We start from the raw sequence: 20471 nt of genomic DNA on the forward strand, positions 1-20471 counted from the left end.
GGAAAAGTAAATTATGAAATTAGTCAGCCCGATCGCCATAATGAACGAGAAATTTATCATGTGAATTTGTTAAAGCCCTGGCAGACAAGGGAGGCCTTATTTATAACCCCAGGCAAAGTAGATGATGATTTAGGCCCCTGTCTAGACCCCTAGCACCAGAGACATTTTCCATTGGGCAGTGGATGCAGCAGGATTTAATTCCTGGCTGGGCCCCAAATTTTCATGGACGGGCCGTTTATGACTTAATGAAGTAAATGTAATGATGTAGTTATCATTATGCGTACTGAGGACACTATACTGTTAGAAATAGCACCATATTCTCCAAGAATGTACACTCTACCAAAACATTTTGTCAGTCAGACATCCGATATACCACCAACGGACATAGCAGCACAAATTCCATAACATTACCGAGTTACAAGTCACTACCACACAAAGAAAATGATAGTTTCTGACAAAAGCTCTCAAACGTATATTCGACTTCCAAAAGTGAGCTTAAATTTAAAAAGCTCTCATACAGTGACTAAAAGTGAATTTCAAAATTTCCCTTTGAGCTTTAGAAGTGTCAGTTACATGGGACAAAAACAAAACAGGAATAGAGGCATGAGTTGAACATAACATACAGTACGTCTCAGCTGCATCAGTCAACTCAATTCAAATTGATAAAAGTAAATGTAGGTACTTACATTACTGGCGCATTTGTTGATCATCGGTTTGGTTTCTTTTTACAAAACGTGTCGGGACATAGCTAATGATCCGGTTTACTGCAAAGTTGGCTAAACGTTCTGCATTATTTATTATTATTATTATTATTATTATTATTATTATTATTATTATTATTATTATTCTTAGCAGATACCCTTATCCAGGTCGACTTACAATTGTTAGAAGATATCACATTATTTTGTACATACAATTACCCATTTATACAGTACAAATAACTAAACAGCAGCTGCACATGGTTGCTTGCGTGCCTTGCAATGAAAGAAAAGTTACGATATTTTTGCTGCCGACGCACTTAATTTCGATACTATAGTGAGGTGGGTGGGACGGATATATATTTTTTAACCACAAGGATGAGCTAGACTCGCCGCAGTGGATTACAGTCTGATACAGTTTGGTATGAAATGTTTTTAATTGTCAATCGCTCCATAACTGGGTTGGCCCATGAGCAAAATGGGTGGACCCAGGCCCCTCAGGCCCAAGCGTGACGCCGCCCCTGCCATGGGTTAACAGTTACTTCCAGATCAGCAAAGAGAGCTGCGTAAGTTAATTGAGGAGTTCAGTTATGTTTTTTTTCTGACTTGCCCGGTATAACTAATCTTGTGGAATATGCTATTGTCACTCCCTCAGGTGTCATGGTGCGAGAGAGACCTTACCGGATCCCAGAAAGCAAATGAAGTGCCGTTAGAAAAGAGGTATGGGCAATGCTCGAACTTGGGGTGATTGAACCTTCCAGGAGCGAGTGGTGCAGTCCGATTGTGATAGTTGCCAAAAAGGACCGCACCAACCGCATTTGCATTGATTTCCTTAAGGTAAATGCTATTGCCAAGTTTGACGCCTACCCCGTGCCTCGGATCGACAAGCTTCTCGATAGACTGGGAATGGCTAGGTTTATCTCCGCTTTGGACCTGACAAAAGGATACTGGCAGATCCCATTAACACACAGCTCTAGAGAGAACTGCATTTTCAGCTCCTAATGGTCTGTTTCACTTTATAACCATGCCATTTGGGCTACATACTGCGCCCGCTGCCTTTCAGAGACAAATGGACCAGGTCTTACACCCACATTGTGAGTATGCAAAGTGTATATTGACACTGGTTATTTACAGCATTTAGCTAGGATTATGGCCATCCTTCATTCTATAAGGGTTGCCCGGCTTACAGCCAACTTGAGAAAATGTGTTTGCTAACCAGAAACTCAGTATTTGGGATTTATTATGGGAAATGGACAAGTGAAACCCGTTGTCACCAAAGTCCAGGCTTTGGTGGACACAGCAAACCCCAAAACCAAGGCTCAGATGAGGTCTTTACTGGGATTGGCTGGATATTACCGAAGATTCATCCCTGAGTATGCCACAATGGTCAATCCCTTAGTTGACCTCTCTAAAAAGAGTGCTCCAAATTTGATTAAGTGGTCAGGAGAATGTCAGAGGGTGTTTCATACCATCAAGCAGAGACTTTGCCAGGCCTCCACTCTCATCACACCATATTTCACCAAGAGATTCATCCTCCAGATCGACACTTCAGATGTTGGTTTGGGAGCAGTTTTGTCCCAAACAGTTTACGGGGGTAGAACCCCCCCCCCCCCCCATCATGTACCTCAGTAAAAACAAGCTCCCTCGAGAGTGCAACTACTCCTTAGTCTAAAAGGAGTGTTTGGCCATTAAATGGGCTACTCACTCTTTATGATATTACCTGATGGGACATGCATTCAATCTTGTCACTACCACACCCCACTCAAGTGGTTAAGCACAATGAAGGACAGCAATGTCCAGATAACTTGGTGGTATCTGGCATTGCAGCCCTTCATGTATCATATGATTCACCATGCAAGGACAGAGAAAGAATGAATCTTGGTTATAAATCTCCTTCCTGACCTGTGAGAGCACTGTGTAAGGGGAACAATGTGCCTTGGACTGGATGGCCTGACAATTCATTCCCAGGGTTAGGTAGAAGTCGGCCATCTAGAAAGGGGGCGGCAGATCAGGATTACAAAAATAAAACCATCACTACACCTGCACACTGCAAACCACTTTGCCACAGACAGGCAACAGCCCTTTTTGTACCAGGACACAAGTCTTCGCTGCCACTACATTACCTGGGAAATGATTCACTCCTAAAGGCTCAATAACAGTTGAATACTCTACTATGGTTTTAATAGCTTGTAGCTAATACAAATTTCACTGTGCCAGTTGGGACCCATATGGGAACTCAGCCTGCTTCTATTGCAAAACCATTCAGCACTCAGTCAATCAATCAATCCTTTTGTATGACATGTCTTCACAGCTTGTTTCCAACCCACTTCAGCCTGCTGCAGAAACAGACTGTAAATATTCAGAACCATGTTGCTGCAACAGTAAATCACAACATTCACTTATGATATTCATACCCAGGGACAACCATTTTATTTTGTCTGGAGGGTGGGAGGGGAATTTACATGGGGCAAGTCATAGTAAACCAATATGATTTTATACCAGTGTATGCACTGCGCTAATATGTTTTTAAAAACAGGTCAAAACATAAATAATCTGTGTACTATATAAACTTAACTAGGTATTGGGGTGGGGAGGGAATCTAAAGAGGTATTTACATTGAGGTTAAATTTATCCTGCCATCTTGGCTATCCACTGTGTAATCACAGCAGTGTCTGCTGCAGTAATCTTAGTCCAATTCCTATTATCCCTGCTCAGTCATTCTCTGGATTGGACCAATCTACGACTAGCTTTATTTGATGTCATATTTTTGTCTAATAAGGATCAATTAATTAGTGATTTTATTCAGGATTACCAAATTGATATTCTGTCTTTAACTGAAACTTAGCTTGGGCCTAATGACAATGTTTCCCTGGTTGAGGCTTCTCCATTTAACTATTATTTTTTCCAGAAAGCTCGCTGTACTGGGCAAGGTTATACTCATTAACGAAAACTGAAAATGAAATGGACAAAAATGGTAAAGAAATTATTCTGTCAACGGTAAAAACTGAAACACACACTAGCTACCTGGTACATAATGGAGAAAAAGTTATAACTGATCATTACAGATAATGGAGCTAACATTGTGAAAGCCGTTAAACTTTGAGGGTCTGTTTAGTTTTATAAACTATGAACTACTGTAAAGACAGATTTTTAAAAATGAATTATAGAAATAAAGCAGTGTTTGAATCAGAAAGCGGAAAGGCTGTTAAAAATGTGTTAATGACCTGCCTTTTTCCTTATTTACAATCTGTATTTTTTTTTTCTAACAATCCACGACAACGAGTGTCCTTTTGGGCAGGTTAAATTATTGATCATTCCTAGAGGTTTTTTTTTTTTTTTTTTTTTTTTTTTTTTTATTCAGAACGGTGTGTGTCGAGGGATGGATCAAATATATGCCCATGATAAAGAAGATTATATTTAGTTTCTTATTATAAGCACATAGCGTGATAAAAGTATCAGCCTGTAACCGGTCATGAAAACATAAAACAATTAAATTAGCCCATGAAAATGCTCAGAGAAGACACTTAATTTATTGTTACTTAAAAAATGTGTAGTTTAAAAATAGTCCTTATTTAATTTTACAATCCATTTGCATTGGCCAAATTTAAAGGCAGGATACATATAGTTTTGTACATATAGCACTTTCACAGCATTATTACAGAGACTTTAAACGTACTAGAGATAGTAATAAATTTCAGTAAGCTGTCAAAGTATGCTACAGCTATCCACATGTCAGCAGTTGTAAGAAGTTTTTTTTGTAATCACTGACAAAAAAATCAACTACAAAAGTTTAGTTTTTTTTTTTTTTTTTAATGCTTGTTTCAGATTACTTTCACAGCAGATTTTCCGTTTATTAGTGTTCAATTCATATATCATTGAATATGTTTGAAGAAAACTTTTGCATATTACATTTTCTTAATGTAATTTATTATGATCATGAATGCTTATGTTAGCTAAATGCAGAACAGGTGTTAAGATTTAAAAGGTGTTTTTACAAGTATGGATTCTGCTGTGGACACAGCTGAGGATGACTTATGAGGATGCTGATCTGTCAAAGTACACAAGGATGCCATGTCTGGCACATACCCTGCAGCTGACTTTGAAGGAAGCCTTCAAACATCCTAATACTGAAAAACCAATTTATTTTTAGGCTCATCTCACTGCTACCACCCCTGCGCTGACTCGGTAGGGGCAAAGATGAACACACACTGTCCTCCAAAGCGAGTGCCATCAGCCACCCGCATCTTTACACACTGCAGACTCACCATGCAGCCACCCAGAGCTACAGCGTCGGAGGACAATGCAGTTTTGGGCAGCTTACAGGCAAGCCCGCAGACGCCCGGCCAGACTACATTGGTCACTGGTGTGCAGTGGCCGCCCTGGCCAACTTAGCCCTCCCTCCACCCTGGTGGCGCTGGGCCGATTGTGCACCACCTCCTAGGAACTCCCAGTCATGGTTGGCAGTGACATAGCCTGGATTCGAGCTTGTGATCTCCAGGCTACAAGGCACATCTGCGTGGAGCGCCTTTACTGGATGTGCCACTTGGGAGCCCCAAGATCTCACTATTTCTGATCATTTTGCCATTGTTTTTTTAGGTTAATCTGCCAGTATCTACAAAGATTGTGAACCGCACAATTAAAATTGTGGTGTATTGAGCGCTGTGGCAGTGCGATTGCCCTGCACAGTGGTAGATTAGTGTTGGTGTGGTTTATATGTGGGAATGGGTTTATTTTGTGTCGTTTTGGGACTTGATTTGTTTGATTGAATTATTGTTTACAGACGGGCACTCGATTGAGACTTGCTGCCTGCTATGCTTGGTTGAGGGAAGGGCAGCAAGTGATTGGCTGTGCTGGTTCTCAATCAGCAAGTGGGCGGGTCTTGACCGAGTGTCCGTCAGTTTAAAAACATCCGCGGGAGATAGCTCGGGGCTGCTGCAAGGCCTGCCGTTTTCATGGCACCTTTTGAGTGTTTGGGGTATTGTGTTTTAATTTGCACTTTTTGTACAGTTTGCTGTATTAGTCCTCTGTGCGTTACCATCGCTGGTAACGTCACATGACCGCCTTTATTTTACTTTCGTTTTCTGTTTTTGTTAATAAATCCTGCGCGCCTGTGCCGGCTTTTCAACACCACCTCTGTCTCTCTGTATGCTTGAACAGCGGCTACCCACACGCGTGACCCAAGGAAGACCCTGTCACTAGCTCCTTAACAGTAGATGAGTTGGTTAATACCCACAACACGGCCTTGACAGATATCTTAGATACTATAGCACCAGTTAAAACTCAGTCTTTTTTTTTTTTTTTAAAGGACTCACTGTGGTTTAATGATATAATTCGTAAACTGAAATGTGAGGGTTGTAAATTAGAACGGTGATGGAGGGAATCTTAATTGCATGTTCATTATATTGCATGGATGAGCCATCTGGTTAATTAGAGGAAGGCTCTGGCATTGGCTAGATCATCTTATTATTCTAATTTAATAAAAACGTTTCTTTTTGTTACCCTAGACAACTCAATTAACATCCCCCTCCCTTAATAGTCCTATCCTTGATATTGGCTCCCCTCTTAGCTGCAGTGACTTATTAAACTTTTTTTAAATAAAATACTGGACATCAGAAAATGCGTTTGCACAGACACCTTCTATTAAGGAGGAATTGAGTGCACCTATGGAGCCTTTTTGTGTGATTACTTTACAAGAACTGTCCGTGCTAGTTCAGCATATGAGAGCTACCACATGCTCTCCTGATCCTATTCCTACAACACTTTTAAAAGATGTTTGCTGATGCTGTTAATACCCACATTTTAAAAAATTTAAAGGACTCACTTTCCTCCGGTGTAGTTCCCTCAGCACTTAAGTTAGCTGCTTTATAGGCCAATCTTCAATTTACCATCCTTAGATGAGGTTAAGGTCAATTATAAACATTTCTAATGCTTAATGGTGTATCTGAGAAGTTTCGTCTCGATTCCATGCTGCACATAGCACCAAGACAGCCCTTGTCAGAGTTATAAATGATCTGCTGATAAGCTCTGACTTGTAGTCTACTCCATTTCATTGAATCATTTTGAAAATACAGTGGGACTGTCTGGCCTTGTCCTACCATGGCTCAAATCTTATTTTTCAGATAGATTTCAGTTGATCTCTATTGGGGAGGCAAAATAGAGGGGGATGAGTATTAGATCATCTGCTAACACTAATCTAGATTGATTTAGATTCTGGTATAGTAAGCAAACTTGTTAAATTTGCAGATGACATAAAAATAGGAGTGGCAAACACTGTTGCAGCAGAAAAGGTCATTCAAAATGATCTAGACAAGATTCAGAACTGGGCAGACACATGGTAAATTATATTTAATAAAGAAAAGTGTAAGGTATTGAATGCAGGCAATAAAAATGGGAGATACATACGGGAGATACTGACATTGTTGACTCAGAACAATGACTCATGTCTTCATCTGGACAATGTGGGGAAGCTATAAAAAGGCCACCAAGATGCACGGATATATTGTGAAAAGTGTTGAATTTAAATTATAGGAAGTAATGTTAAAACTGTACAATGCATTAGTAAAACCTTATCTTGAATATTGTGTTCAGCTCTGGTCACCTTGCTACAAAAAAGACATTGTTGTTCTAGAAAGAGTGCAAAGAAGAGCGACCAGAATTATTCTGGGTTTAAAAGGAATGTTATATGCAGACAGGCTAAAAGAATTGAATCTGTTCAATCTTGAACAAAGAAGACTACGTAGTGACCTGATTCAAGCATTCAAAATTCTAAAAGGTATTGACAATGTCGTGCTATGGTAATAAAGACCAGCTTTTTGTTCATCAAAATCACAGTAAAGGCAATTGCTACGGCTACCATTTTCTTAAAGGCAACATCAGTTGCTCCTGATTTGCTAACAGAATTCCACCAGGGCCCAACTTAAACTCCCTTCAAAATCACAACATGAAGGGGATGGCACAACCCAGTTCCTTTTCATTTATGGTTTCTGTTTAAATAAAAAGGTGATAAAATAACCATGCATACAGGCAATGTAAAAGATGTTAAGGCGTATGATTCAGAGACCACAAATAAAATGCATTATAAACTACTTATAAATTGAACATGTATTCAGTGTGATTTTTATTTCATTATTTATTCATGGAAAATACCATATTTATCAGTCTGGTCCAAAAAAGGTTGTTTTAAAAAATACAATCTGCTAGTACACATTATTTTGTCACAGAGAAATGCAGCTTTTTTCCTACTATGTATATATCAATACATACTGTATTACCATGGTTCGTGGTTCAAACATGACAACTTTACCCCGAGTTGTGCCAGCTGACTGCAACAAACCTTCCAGCTGCAAATGCTTTTAAGCAGCTGTACCTGATAGTGAACTGAATCAACTGGCTTACCAGAATAAATGTCTTGCTTGCATAAGTGTATGGTTGGAAACAAAATTTTTATTGCACTTTGATATGCAAATGCTATCGCAATATAAAGTTATTTATTTCTAACAAGACCCTGCAGGACAGCTGTGGTGGAATCACATCCAAGTATTTTGTAGATACTGGCCCTTTCATATAAATGCCGATTTATTCTTTACATGAACATCAAATTGTAGCCCTTAGTGATCTAAGATCAAAATGTATATCATTGGTTGGTACTGTGTCAACCATCTCCGTTGTAAGATGTAAACTTCAGTATTTACTCCACATCACTTTTTCTTTTTTTACCTACATCCCTTCCAGCCAGCATCTCATGTATTCTGTATTGTGTCCATGTGCAAACAGCGGAAAATGTGATGCCCGAGTGTTTTGAGCTGCTATTGGTTAAGCTATTCTGCTGTCGGAGTGATAATGGATTGTGTTTGCAATGGATTACCGAAACTGGGGGAAATAACAAAAAGCATTTAATCAGAGATTCAGCTACTTTTGAGCATTCTTAAAGTTTATTTCATTGAGTACATCATTGTTGAACTATTTTGGCTGTCATACCCCCCTTGGGAGGGGGGGGAGGGGGGGTTGTGAATTAAATACACTATTATATACTATACTGGGCAGTGGTTAATTTTTAAAGAAAGAGGTGCAATGACAATGATACCGTCCTTTAGAACCGCATATTCAAAATCATAACACGTTTATTTGAAAGAGTATTGTTCGTACTAGTGTTAGATGTTTACAATCACGTATTCTACATCATATACAAAGTAGTAGTACATGCAGAAAAAATAATTAAAGGCAACCTCAGGACAAATAATAAATAAATAAACAAAAAAGCCTGTATACATGTTTTGTTATGGTTTTGCATTTAAATGGTTTAAAAAAAACAAATTAAAAGACATTCAGAGGACTCCAGAAGGACAACACTGACCAAAAAAAAAAAAGCATGCATTTCAACACGAACATTGGTTTGACCCACGGTCTGCACTATTACCAGATGTGTATGCAAGAGAAGCCGCTGGTAGATTACAAAAACGCTTAATTAAACTTAGGCTACAGTGCCTATTAGAAGTATTCACCCCCCCTTGGATGTTTTCACAGTTTTGTTGTGTTACAACCTGAAAATCTTGATGCCTTTAAATCAGATTATTTTTTCCTTTTATTTACACAACTTACTCAATACTTCAATTAAAAATAAAGACCTGAAAAGTCTTCATTAGATAAGTATTTACCCCCTTTGCTATGACACTCCTAAGTAAGCTCAGGTGCAACCAATTGCCTTCAGAATTCACAAAATAAGTTAAATGGAGACCATCTGTGTGCAATAAAAGTGGTTCACATGATTCCAGATTAAATACACCAGTCTCTGTAAGGTCCCACGGTTGGGTAGTGCAATCAAAGCAAAGATTCTGCTATGACGACCAAAGAGCTTTCAAAACAAGTCCGGGATAAAGTTATAGAAAGGCACAGATGAGGGGAGGGGTATAAAAAGATTTCAAATGCATTTAATATCCCTTGGAGCACAGCTAAGTCGATCATTAAGAAGTGGAAGGTATACGGCACCACCCAGAATCTTCTTAGAGCAGGCCATCCTCCCAAACTGAGCAGCTGTGTTAAAAGGGCATTGGTCAGATAATCCACCAAGTGGCTAATGACAACTTTGAAAGACCTATAGTGTTCCATGGCTGAGAAGGGAGAAACTGCCCATGTGTCAACAATAGCTGAGGTACTCCACAAATCTGGCCTGTATGGAAGAGATGCAAGAAGGAAGCCATTTGCAAAAAGGCACGTGGGAGACTCTGAAAAGATGTGGCAAAAGATTCTGTGGTCCTATGGAACAAAAATTGAACTATTTGGCCTATTTTTATTTTTTTTTTTTCATTTAACTGTTGTTTCACAATAAAAATTCTCAAAGTGTTGAGTAGGTTGTGTAAATCAAAGGGAGAAAAAAATCCCATTTAAATACATCAAGATTTCAGGTTGTAACACAACAAACTGTTAAAACATCCAAGGGGGGTGAATACTTACTTAGGCACTGTAGTTGTTATCTTGATATGCTTTTATTCTCTATTGATTAAATTATATTCATTGAAAAAGGCAAAAGAGAGCCAGATCGTTGTTATTATTATTTTTTTATTGTTTTGGTTTAATATAATATAGCAGGCTAATGTTCCAATTGAAGTAGTCTACATATTTTTTTTTTCATTAAAGTTGTTGTTTGTTGAAATTAACCAGCTTTCATATTTTGTTGTGTACTACTCATTTTATCAAACCAAGTAGTGTAACAAGTTGCTTGTATCGTTCATGATGTTTTTCAAGTCAAGTAAGCGTATTTGTTTATAAAAAAGAACAATAGTTGCAGCCAGTGTCATCTTACTTAGGCACTCAAGCTGAAATCGAAAGGAATTTAAAGTAGGCTAGAAACATGGCAGCAGACTATCTCTCTTTAGTGATGGCAAGAACTTGGTACAACTGTGTTGAGAATTTCAAAAAAGTATTATTATGAGATTTTTAACTAAAGGTACCAGGAATATGCCCCGGCAAGCCCCGTCACAAATTAAACACTTCCATTCAGTAATAAAAATCCCTTGTAAGGAGCTGCCAGTCAGTTTTTCATTGGGGAAGTCAAAAGAACTTGTATAACACTATCGGTAAGCCATTCAAACAAGTTTGTTTAAAAAATTTTGGACTGAAGGGACCCTTTTCACAAAAAGACGCTTTGGAATTTTTTGAACCTAAGCATCCCTAGATGCACGTTATTCGAAAATTAAACTTTAATTTTGACACATAAAGAAATAAATAGCTACACTCGTGTACTAACATATATATATATATATATATATATATATATATATATATATATATATATATATATATATATATATATATATATAGTTAAACACAAAAAGGTGTTTTCCTGAAATTGAAGTTTCAAAAAGGGAGAGCAACTTTTACGCCAATGATTTCTTCTGTAAATATTATTTTATGATGAAAATATGTTCAGCTTATAAGGTCAGTGGCTTATTTTTAACTTTTATTTAATGATATTTGTGTTTGTAAGCCTTTCATTTGTTTAAGCTACATCTTTACAAAAACTGAAATCTCATATAATGTGTACTATTATTCCTCGGGTAGTGTGGCTAAGTAACTTGTCTTACAACCCACTATTTTTTTTTTTATATATTCTACTTCAATAGTGAGTTTAGCAGTTGTGACCAGTAGCCATGTCTGCTCACCTGCAGCCAATCAGTTACACAGTTTACAGTAATCAGGGGATGAGCTGTCATTGCATTGCTGTTAACTGACTGCGAGAAGAGCCTAATTCACAAGGTTTCTTTAGTTTTAATAGACATTTTGAGACTCAGCAGCAACATAACGGTCACCCTTTGCAACTCACTTCAGGAATAAATACAGCTGGTTTAAAAAATGCAGAATAATATGTTTGAAAATAGATTCAAGGGTAATGATTGTGTCACCTAAAACACTAAACCAAGGAGCGGGGAGGCGTTACCTAAGACCAATTAGTTTTGCAGCTTATAAAAAGGTGAAAGCATAAAAAGCTTGAAGGACACCAGCACCATATCAATAAAAATATGGTTTTAAGGGAGAATCAAACTGGAACCTGCAATCTCACAGTTGTGAAATCAGAAATTACTACTAGTATTATTTTTATTCAAAAAAAAATATTTACCCTATATTACCGGTTAGAGTGTCAACACTTTTTATATTTAATGATGATAGTATAATATGCGCTATATAATATTATATATATATATGATATAGAATATATATATATATATATATATATATTATATATATTTGAGTGCCGAAATATATACGCAATTTTATTTTATAATATTATTTTGAGTGCTCTATGCGTTTTTTCTAAACCAGTCGTGCAGTGGATTGATAATTAACAACTTTCATATAATTTGTGTTCATGGCATACTACAAATATGAACATTTGCTTTAAAGAAAATACGTTGTTTTTGTTTAAATATGCCTAATGCAGTATTCAACTGATACAAGTGCATTTACTGCATGCATTGATCAAGCATCTGTTATATTGTGTAGACATTTTATTCATAACAGAAGCTATTGATGTAAACATTTATCAATGGGATGCAGACACTGCCTCTGTTGTAGCAAACAAATAGATCAGCTTTGCAAGACAGGCCTTTATGTCAGTGATTCACTCAATTAGCATACTATGCTGTGGGTAGAGTGCTAAAGAAAGAATCAGTGCTACCATAAATCTACAGTGTAAAGGGTGTCTTTACCTAATAAAACATAAAACAGCCATGAATGTGTTTGGCATTTAGAATTGTGTGTTTTATAGTCTGTTTCTGAATTTCAATTTTATGGTCTCCTAACTAGGTTTTTAGAGAATAACATCAAACAGAAATAATACTGGAAACGGTATTATCCAGTGCTAAAATCAGCCATGAAATCTCTCATATGAGTGTACTCATTTACTTCCTGCTGTTATTGTTGTTGAGCAGATAATTTCAATACAAACAGAACACTGTTACCTCTTACGTATTTTGCAAATGATGCAGCTACTTCTTGATAAAGGCATGTACTATGAACTGACTGTATTTATCTTTAGGTTTTGGGGGAATAGACTGCTCGGTTGACCTGGATCTGTGTGGTATGGATTTATGCCAGTCACATACAATTGAATGCACTGAAACTGAAGAGGGTCAGAATATCATTTGCGTATGTGAAAAAGGTGAGTCCTTTTCTTTCCTGTATGTGACTGCAATGAATCGTAATTTAAGGATTCTGATTTTCAAAAAACTACAAACGAATGAAATCGGTGCACAGCCAATAAACACCGGAAAAGCACTAAAAATGGTTACTCAATTTGTTGATTTGCCCTTTTCCCCATGAAAAAAAAAAGATTAATATATAGCAACCTACAAAAGATTTTAAAAGTCCCCAGTGCAGTTTGGCTCTGACTTGTACCTTGCATTGAATACTTTAAACCCACCCCAACTACTCAGAGATACGTAAAACTCAAAAATAGGTCAAAATAACCACCAAAAAATTTAATTAATAAAAAAAATTAAAAAAAGAAGCCCTAATCATAGTATAAACTGACAGTACTAGTTTCAGTAACTATCAATAAAAAATAGAAATAAAACATTTTACCACACTATGCACACAACAGTACTGTATATTATATAACCAAAATAATATACATTCTCAAATTTGATTGTTCAAAGTGTTGGAGTTATAATCTGCTGATATGTCTTAGATTTACTGCAGTGATTATGTCTGTCAATCTATCAATAGATAGATAGATAGATATAAATAATTATAGTGGCACGGTAGCAGCACTATAATTAGGGTTGATTAGTTTTTTTTTGTTTGTTTTTTGCTGTTTTTTTGTCAGTCTCCAAAATGGCTTGGAATTTTTGTTTCACAATTTTAGGGTACAGCAGGACTGGCCCAGAATAGTGCCTTTTTCTGGTAGTTGAAAATTATTTATCTGTTCCTGAGTTATAGGGATTTGAAATTTTGGTTCTGAGCATGCTCAGTACATATCTTGTAGTTAGATGTTTCATCTCAAAAAAGGAGTTGGCCTCATGACCAAATATTCTTTTTCACGAGGGTCTAATTTTCTTTCATCAGAAAAAATATCTTTGTGATGCAAACATTTTGTTTTCAGTTAAACAAAAAAAAAAAAAAACTGAAACTGCCTGAAAATCATATATCTTTAGTAAACCACGACATGTCTGTATATAATTAGAACTTCATAAGATTGACTAGAACATTATCTTTTCATTTTGTGAGTTTATTTTATCTATCTTTTAAAATCTTTTTTTGCCACACATCTTATGAAAAAGGAATTCTTCCCATGAAAAAAAGCAACTGTTCTGGCTAAAATAGAAGTACTCTGACAAAAAAATAAATTAGAATTTAATTTATTTTATTGTGAGGAGGATCTTCTTTTGTGAGGTTCTTTTGTTCTCGTGAAAAAAAGACCTACTCTGACAATACATTAATGTGGACAGCACAGTCCTCGGGAGAGGTTTGCCCGAGACAGACAGCATTTCCTGGGGCAGCAGTGTGAGGTACTTCCCTTACATTTGAATTGTTGATATATCATCCTCTGTTCAAGTTCCTCTGCTCTCCCTCTACTGGAATATGGAACTGGTTTGTTTGGTTTTTCCAGTGAAAACCCAGAAAAACCACCATTAACCTCTGTCGGGTCCTTGGCTAATAATAAGGAGAGGGCATGAAGGTGGAACCTGTAGTGTAGAGGTTAGCATGTTTGCCTAGCACGCCAAAGATCAGTGGATCAAAAACTGCTGAAAACCTTCTTTTTTTTTATTAATTATACTTTATACTAACATAATGTATTAGTTTTTGTTCATGAGTGCAAACATCCAAAATGCTAACAGTGTATAACATTTTATATATTAAATATTTTAATGGATATAGTCAGGACCGACCTTAAGGCAGTGCATGTGTGGACAAAGGGAGTGTACACGTCTATGGGGAGAGAAATATCAAAAGAAGAAAAAATGGTTTTATAGTCCATTAAAGTACCTCACCCATGAAAAACAATAATAAGTATGTATTACTAGTTAAAATAAATGTAATGTTAATATATTGCCTAATTTACAGTAATATATAAATATTTTTTGATATGTACTTAGTTATTTGGTATGTTCCAAGGGGAGGGGCTAAGTTTGGCTATAAATAGCCTGTATCAAGCCCCACACTCAGTTGGGTTGGTTTGCTAAACTAGTTGGAGCTGTGTAAAGGGCTGAGGGGGGAACTTGATTTTCGGAATATTGCCTTTCTTGACAGTCAAGTGTTTTATTGATTTTTAACAAATGTTTTAGTTATTTATTTATTTTTTTGTGGTGTGATCTTGTTTTATTTGCGGACACAATTGTACAAAATTCCATTCTGTTCATGTGTTCCTCGCTCCTGTTTGGACAATAAAATAAAGCCATCTTGTGCAACAAAAAACTCTAGTCATTGCTTGGTTCTTTACAACATCTTACATTACGCACACAGGTCCCTAATAATCAGTAATTTTGGTAAATGGCTATTTTAAATGCTCAGTTTTGCTTATTGTGTGATATCATAATACCTTTGTGTAGAAATGTTTTTATTACTTTGTTTAATTAAATGGTTAAAGTATGGAATTAGCATGGAAAGGGTTTTTGATACATCAGGCTTAAAGCGATATAGTTTGGTTACACTTCCTAGCAGCATAATGGACTGTGGGGCTTAATATAACATTATCTGACCATGCACTGTATATTGTGTTCTCAACCCAGCAAATATGGAGCTTGTGCCCATGGAAGACATAGCGCTTCTTAACATGAACGTTATGGCTTTGTTTCTCAAAAGTGCAAGTTAAAATTTATCTGTATTTGTAATGTCCATGTGCCAGAACATATCAGGATGCATTTGGGGATATTGGAGGATACACCAGAAATGTAGTTCAGGATTACAGTATCCACACTTCTGATGCAATCTAATTTAGAACCAGACTCGAGACTACCCCCTGAGGTGGTCTCGAGTCCGATTCTCGTGTATGGTATTAAACGCTGCGTAGTGTAGAAGCTAACCGTAACTAATATGGTTTAAAGGCATAATGTGGACAGGGCCTCAGTCTATCATCTCTGGACTGATACAGCTATCATTTCTGCAACATCTTCTTGTTAATTCTTATTAAAATTATACTTTGGTTATCACTTGATTTCACCTGGCTTCTTGAGTTCGGCTCGTTTATTACATTTGCTCATAAATGTCCACCTACAGTAGCTGTTTCTATGATATTTGGTTCTAAAAAAGCCAGCACCAATACGCTGTTGTTAAGAGAACTAATGATGCCATGATAAATGTTGTTAACTTTGATATACCATATAGAGGGGTAAAATGCATTGCTTTAAACAGGTTATTAATTCTGCATACAGTACAATGTGCTTTTATGTGTAAAATGTATTTGTTTTAAAATTAAAATTATTGATGTGTGAAGAGGTTCTAGTAATGATTTTACTTTGGACCTGAGGACACTAATGTATATTAGAAAACTCACATATCGTCATAGCCAATAAGATTCCGAGTAGTAGGCCCTCATACACAAAAACACAACAAAAAACAGGATTGTTACATTTAAATTAAGTTTTACAAAATGTATCCTTCCACCGATGCAAAATAGTCCTATACTTTGGCAGTAGAGGGCTACCAATTGGTTTAAATAACTTATTACTGCTGAATGAATTGTTTGTTTTAATTTTATAGCTATGCAGGGGTATTTACTTATGCATTTAATATACTACATCTTAAATATATTGTATTGAATTGACATGTAAACTTGATGTTTGAAATTACTGTTTCCCTACAATAATCACACTTTGCACCTTTATATTTTAAACAGCAGGGCTTTGTTTATTCTCACACCATTCCTCCAGATTCTCAGGTTCAACACATCAGTTGAACTCAAGGGGCAATGGTAGGCAAGCTGGCTTGCTTGTGCGCATAGTCGGCACAAACAAAACTGCTAAGTACATTTTAATACACAGTGAATTACTGCAATTACTGTACTTTTGTTTAACTGAATACTTGAAAATTCGAATCCATTTTATTTCCTTATACATGATCCCTTTGTAGTTGTTAAGGTTCAACCCAACCATGCAATGGTAGTTTTCGAAACTGTTGATCGACTGCACTTGGCACTGAAGTCTGGAGCTTCAAACCTTGGGCCAATCAGATCAAAATTGTATAATTTTAAAGAAGACATCTGAGGAGATTTTATATTTAAAATGTGTATGATTCTGTTTACTTCTGACAATGTTTGACTAATGAATAATTTATTATGAAAAAAGCTAAATATATAAGTGGGTTGTAGCTTTTAACACCAGTTGTATTGGCAGCAGATTTCACTTTCAAAAGCTGTTGAACCAAACATGTTTTGATCTTTCTTGTACTCCATTAACCATATGGCTTTGGATTGTTAGCAGACAATCGGGATGTAGTACATTTCCCCACCATTTTATAAATATATTTCATTTTAATGGAACCTTGATTTTCGATACTGTTTGGTATACTGTATGTGCTCTCTTTTCTGCAGCACCTTGCTCCTTTCACTCAACAGTTGATAACACTTGAATAGCAACTGTGATACTTTTATGCTTTTCTTCAACAAGAAATCAATTTCTGACTATTCAAGTTGTGCAGCCAAGTAGAAAAGCAAATCCTTAGACAATTAAATAATACCAGGTTTGATCACGATTAAAAGAAAAAATCCAATAAGCTTCACAATGACACATTTTAAGCAAGTAATTCAATTTGTGTAGGGTTTGAAATAATACCAGATCCCCATAGTACAATGTAATTTTCTTATACTCTGTGGAACCGCACTGAAAATGGCAGTAAATAAAATACTTGCGATAAAGGTGTTGGTGTGTTTGGTTTGCTTCGTTTACCTTTGTTTATTTGTTGTTAATATTCAAAACCTATCCTATGCATTGGTATCCATAATGCAATTACGTGTATTAATATGTGAAAATAAATGTTAATTTTCTTATCCAAGTCCAGTTTCTTCAGAGGACCATAAATAACATCAATTATCACTAGTTTATTAATGCAGCTGCACTTACGCTTGACGCATGTAAAACTGAAGGATTGTCAGTGATTTTTTTTTTTATGTAAATGAAATCAACCTATGCTGAACTCCCTTCTCTTGTTACAATCTGAAGGGCAAACTCCAAGATGATAGTCTGGCTTTCATGAATGTTGTTGATCTATCCCTCATTAAGCATCACTGTAAGAGGGTGTGATTATGTTTTAGTAGATCTGATGGCACACTCTGAATACATCATTTCTCAAAAAAAACATTTCAAATCAAAGTTCACATTTGGAAGGTCACATAAAAATATCACATGATATGGCTGCCATATGACTTTTATGCCTCCGAGTGGTAGTCGAGATACTGTGAGGCATTGGTGTACATTTTTGGATACACATCTATGTACCTCAGTGATTCTATTCATTCTTTGGCAGTGGTTATCAGGCATTTGGGGTTCTGGATCAATGAGACCTCTACCTTTACAATGAATATGTCCACAGCAAGTCTTAACATACTTTCATTATATAATATATATATAATAATATATATTATATATATATATATATATATATATATATATATATATATATATATATATATATATATATATATATATATATATATATATATATAATATATTGGGCTGTTGCATTTTGGCTCTGACAACAGTGCCCGGTCATTAATGTCATTGGCCGACTTATATTACACATATATATATATATATATATATATATATATATATATATATATATATATATATATATATATATATATATAATAATGTGTGTTACAGCCAAAGTCCGAAGTCGGCCAATGACATTAATGACCGGGCACTGTTGTCAGAGCCAAAATGCAACTGCCAATGACAGCAATGGCCAGTCATTCACATCATTGGCCATTTTTTGTCGGTAAATGTAGTCATAAACACGTAAATAACAAGATTGGCCGGGCAAGGGTGACATTGCCCAGTACTAGGTGGTCAATGTTGAAACAATCGTAAATACAACTACTAAAATATACGTAAAGAAAATAAGCAACCCTTGTATATTTTAGAAAAGTTCATTGCTTTATTTAATAAAATGTAATATTATAATAATAATAATAATAATAATAATAATAATAATAATAATAATAATAATAATAATAATAAATTATTCCCGGGCTTCAACAAAAATAATAAATATGACTTTATATATTTTGTTTAAATATAGCTGATACAGCATAAGTAAATAAATAAATAAATAAATAACATAAAATGTTTTTGAAGTTCACACCACATGGTTATCAAAGTTTTTTTGTTGTACAGCTCTCCGTGTGGCATGCTGACTGCTGCATAATCCAGTTTATATTCCAGTCATCTGGCTTACATTGTAGTGTTTGGAGCATCTTTCTTTTGTAATATGTTTTGTAATTCATTTTCTGTCAAGTCACATCTCCCTTGCACTCCTCACAAGAAGAGAAAATGGTGTTTCCTTGGAAAGGGGTGGGACTAACAGCGATGTGAACCAATCACACGAGAGAGAAACTATTGCCCTAAGGTGTAAGGATGTTAAGGCAATAATTCAATCTATTTATGTTCCTATGATGAGGTTTTAACCAATCACAGTACACAGTACATTTAAATGCATTATATACAGTACTGTGCAAAAGTTTTAGGCATGTGTGAAAAAATGCTGTTATGTAAGAATGCTGTCAAAAATAGACAAGTTTATATTTATCAATTAACAAAATGCAAAGTGAATGAACAGAAGAAAAATCTACATCAAATCAATCATATCAATACTAACCACAGTTCTTCTGTGGATTTAGGCAGCCTCAGTTGCTTCTCTCTTTTCATGTAATCCCAGACAGACTGAATGATGTTGAGATCAGGGCTCTGTGGGGGCCATACCATCACTTCCAGGACTCCTTGTTCTTCTTTACGCTGAAGATAGTTCTTAATGACTTTTGCTGTATGTTTGGGGTCGTTGTCATGCTGCTGAATAAATTTCGGGCCAAACAGATGCCTCCCTGATGGTATTGCATGATGGATAAGTATCTGCCTGTACTTCTCAGCATTGAGGAGACCATTAATTCTGACCAAATCCCCAACTCCATTTGCAAAAGTGCAGCCCCAAACTTGCAAGGAACCTCCACCATGCTTCACTGTTGCCTGCAGACACTCATTCGTGTACTGCTCTCCAGCCCTTCAGCGAACAAACTGCCTTCTGCTACAGCCAAATATTTCAAATTTTGACTCATCAATCCAGAACACCTGCTGCCATTTTTCTGCACCCCAGTTCCTGTGTTTTCGTGCATAGTCGCTTGGCCTTGTTTCCATGTCGGAGGTATTTCTTTTTGGCCGCAAGTCTTCCATGAAGGCCACTTCTGACCAGACATCTCTGGACAGTAGATGGGTGTACCAGGGTCCCATTGTTTTCTGACAATTCTGATGGCATTGCTGGACATCTTCCGATTGCGAAGGGAAGTAGGCATGATGTGTCTTTCATCTGCTGCAGTAAGTTTCCTTGGCCCACCACTGTGTCTACGGTCCTCAACATTGCCCGTTTCTTTGTGCTTCTTCAAAAGAGCTTGGACAGCACATCTGGAAACCCCTGTCTGCCTTGAAATTTCTGCCTGGGAGAGACCTTGCTGATGCAGTATAACTACCTTGTGTCTTGTTGCTGTGCTCAGTCTTGCCATGGTGTATGACTTTTGACAGTAAACTGTCTTCAGCAACCTCACCTTGTTAGCTGAGTTTGGCTGTTCCTCAC

General features: G+C 36.4%; 1 protein-coding gene across 1 annotated transcript in view; it reads left to right on the top strand.

Moving 5' to 3' along the window:
• eys (eyes shut homolog) overlaps positions 1–20471 on the top strand; it is a 380525-nt gene that overhangs the window by 50656 nt on the left and 309398 nt on the right. The window contains exon 12 of the mRNA XM_041251458.1: positions 12730–12852. Within this exon, the coding sequence (XP_041107392.1) occupies positions 12730–12852 (123 nt within the window). The remainder of the gene's footprint in view (positions 1–12729; positions 12853–20471) is intronic.

Source organism: Polyodon spathula, chromosome 5, assembly GCF_017654505.1.
Source record: "Polyodon spathula isolate WHYD16114869_AA chromosome 5, ASM1765450v1, whole genome shotgun sequence".
NCBI classification, from domain to species: Eukaryota; Metazoa; Chordata; class Actinopteri; order Acipenseriformes; family Polyodontidae; genus Polyodon; species Polyodon spathula.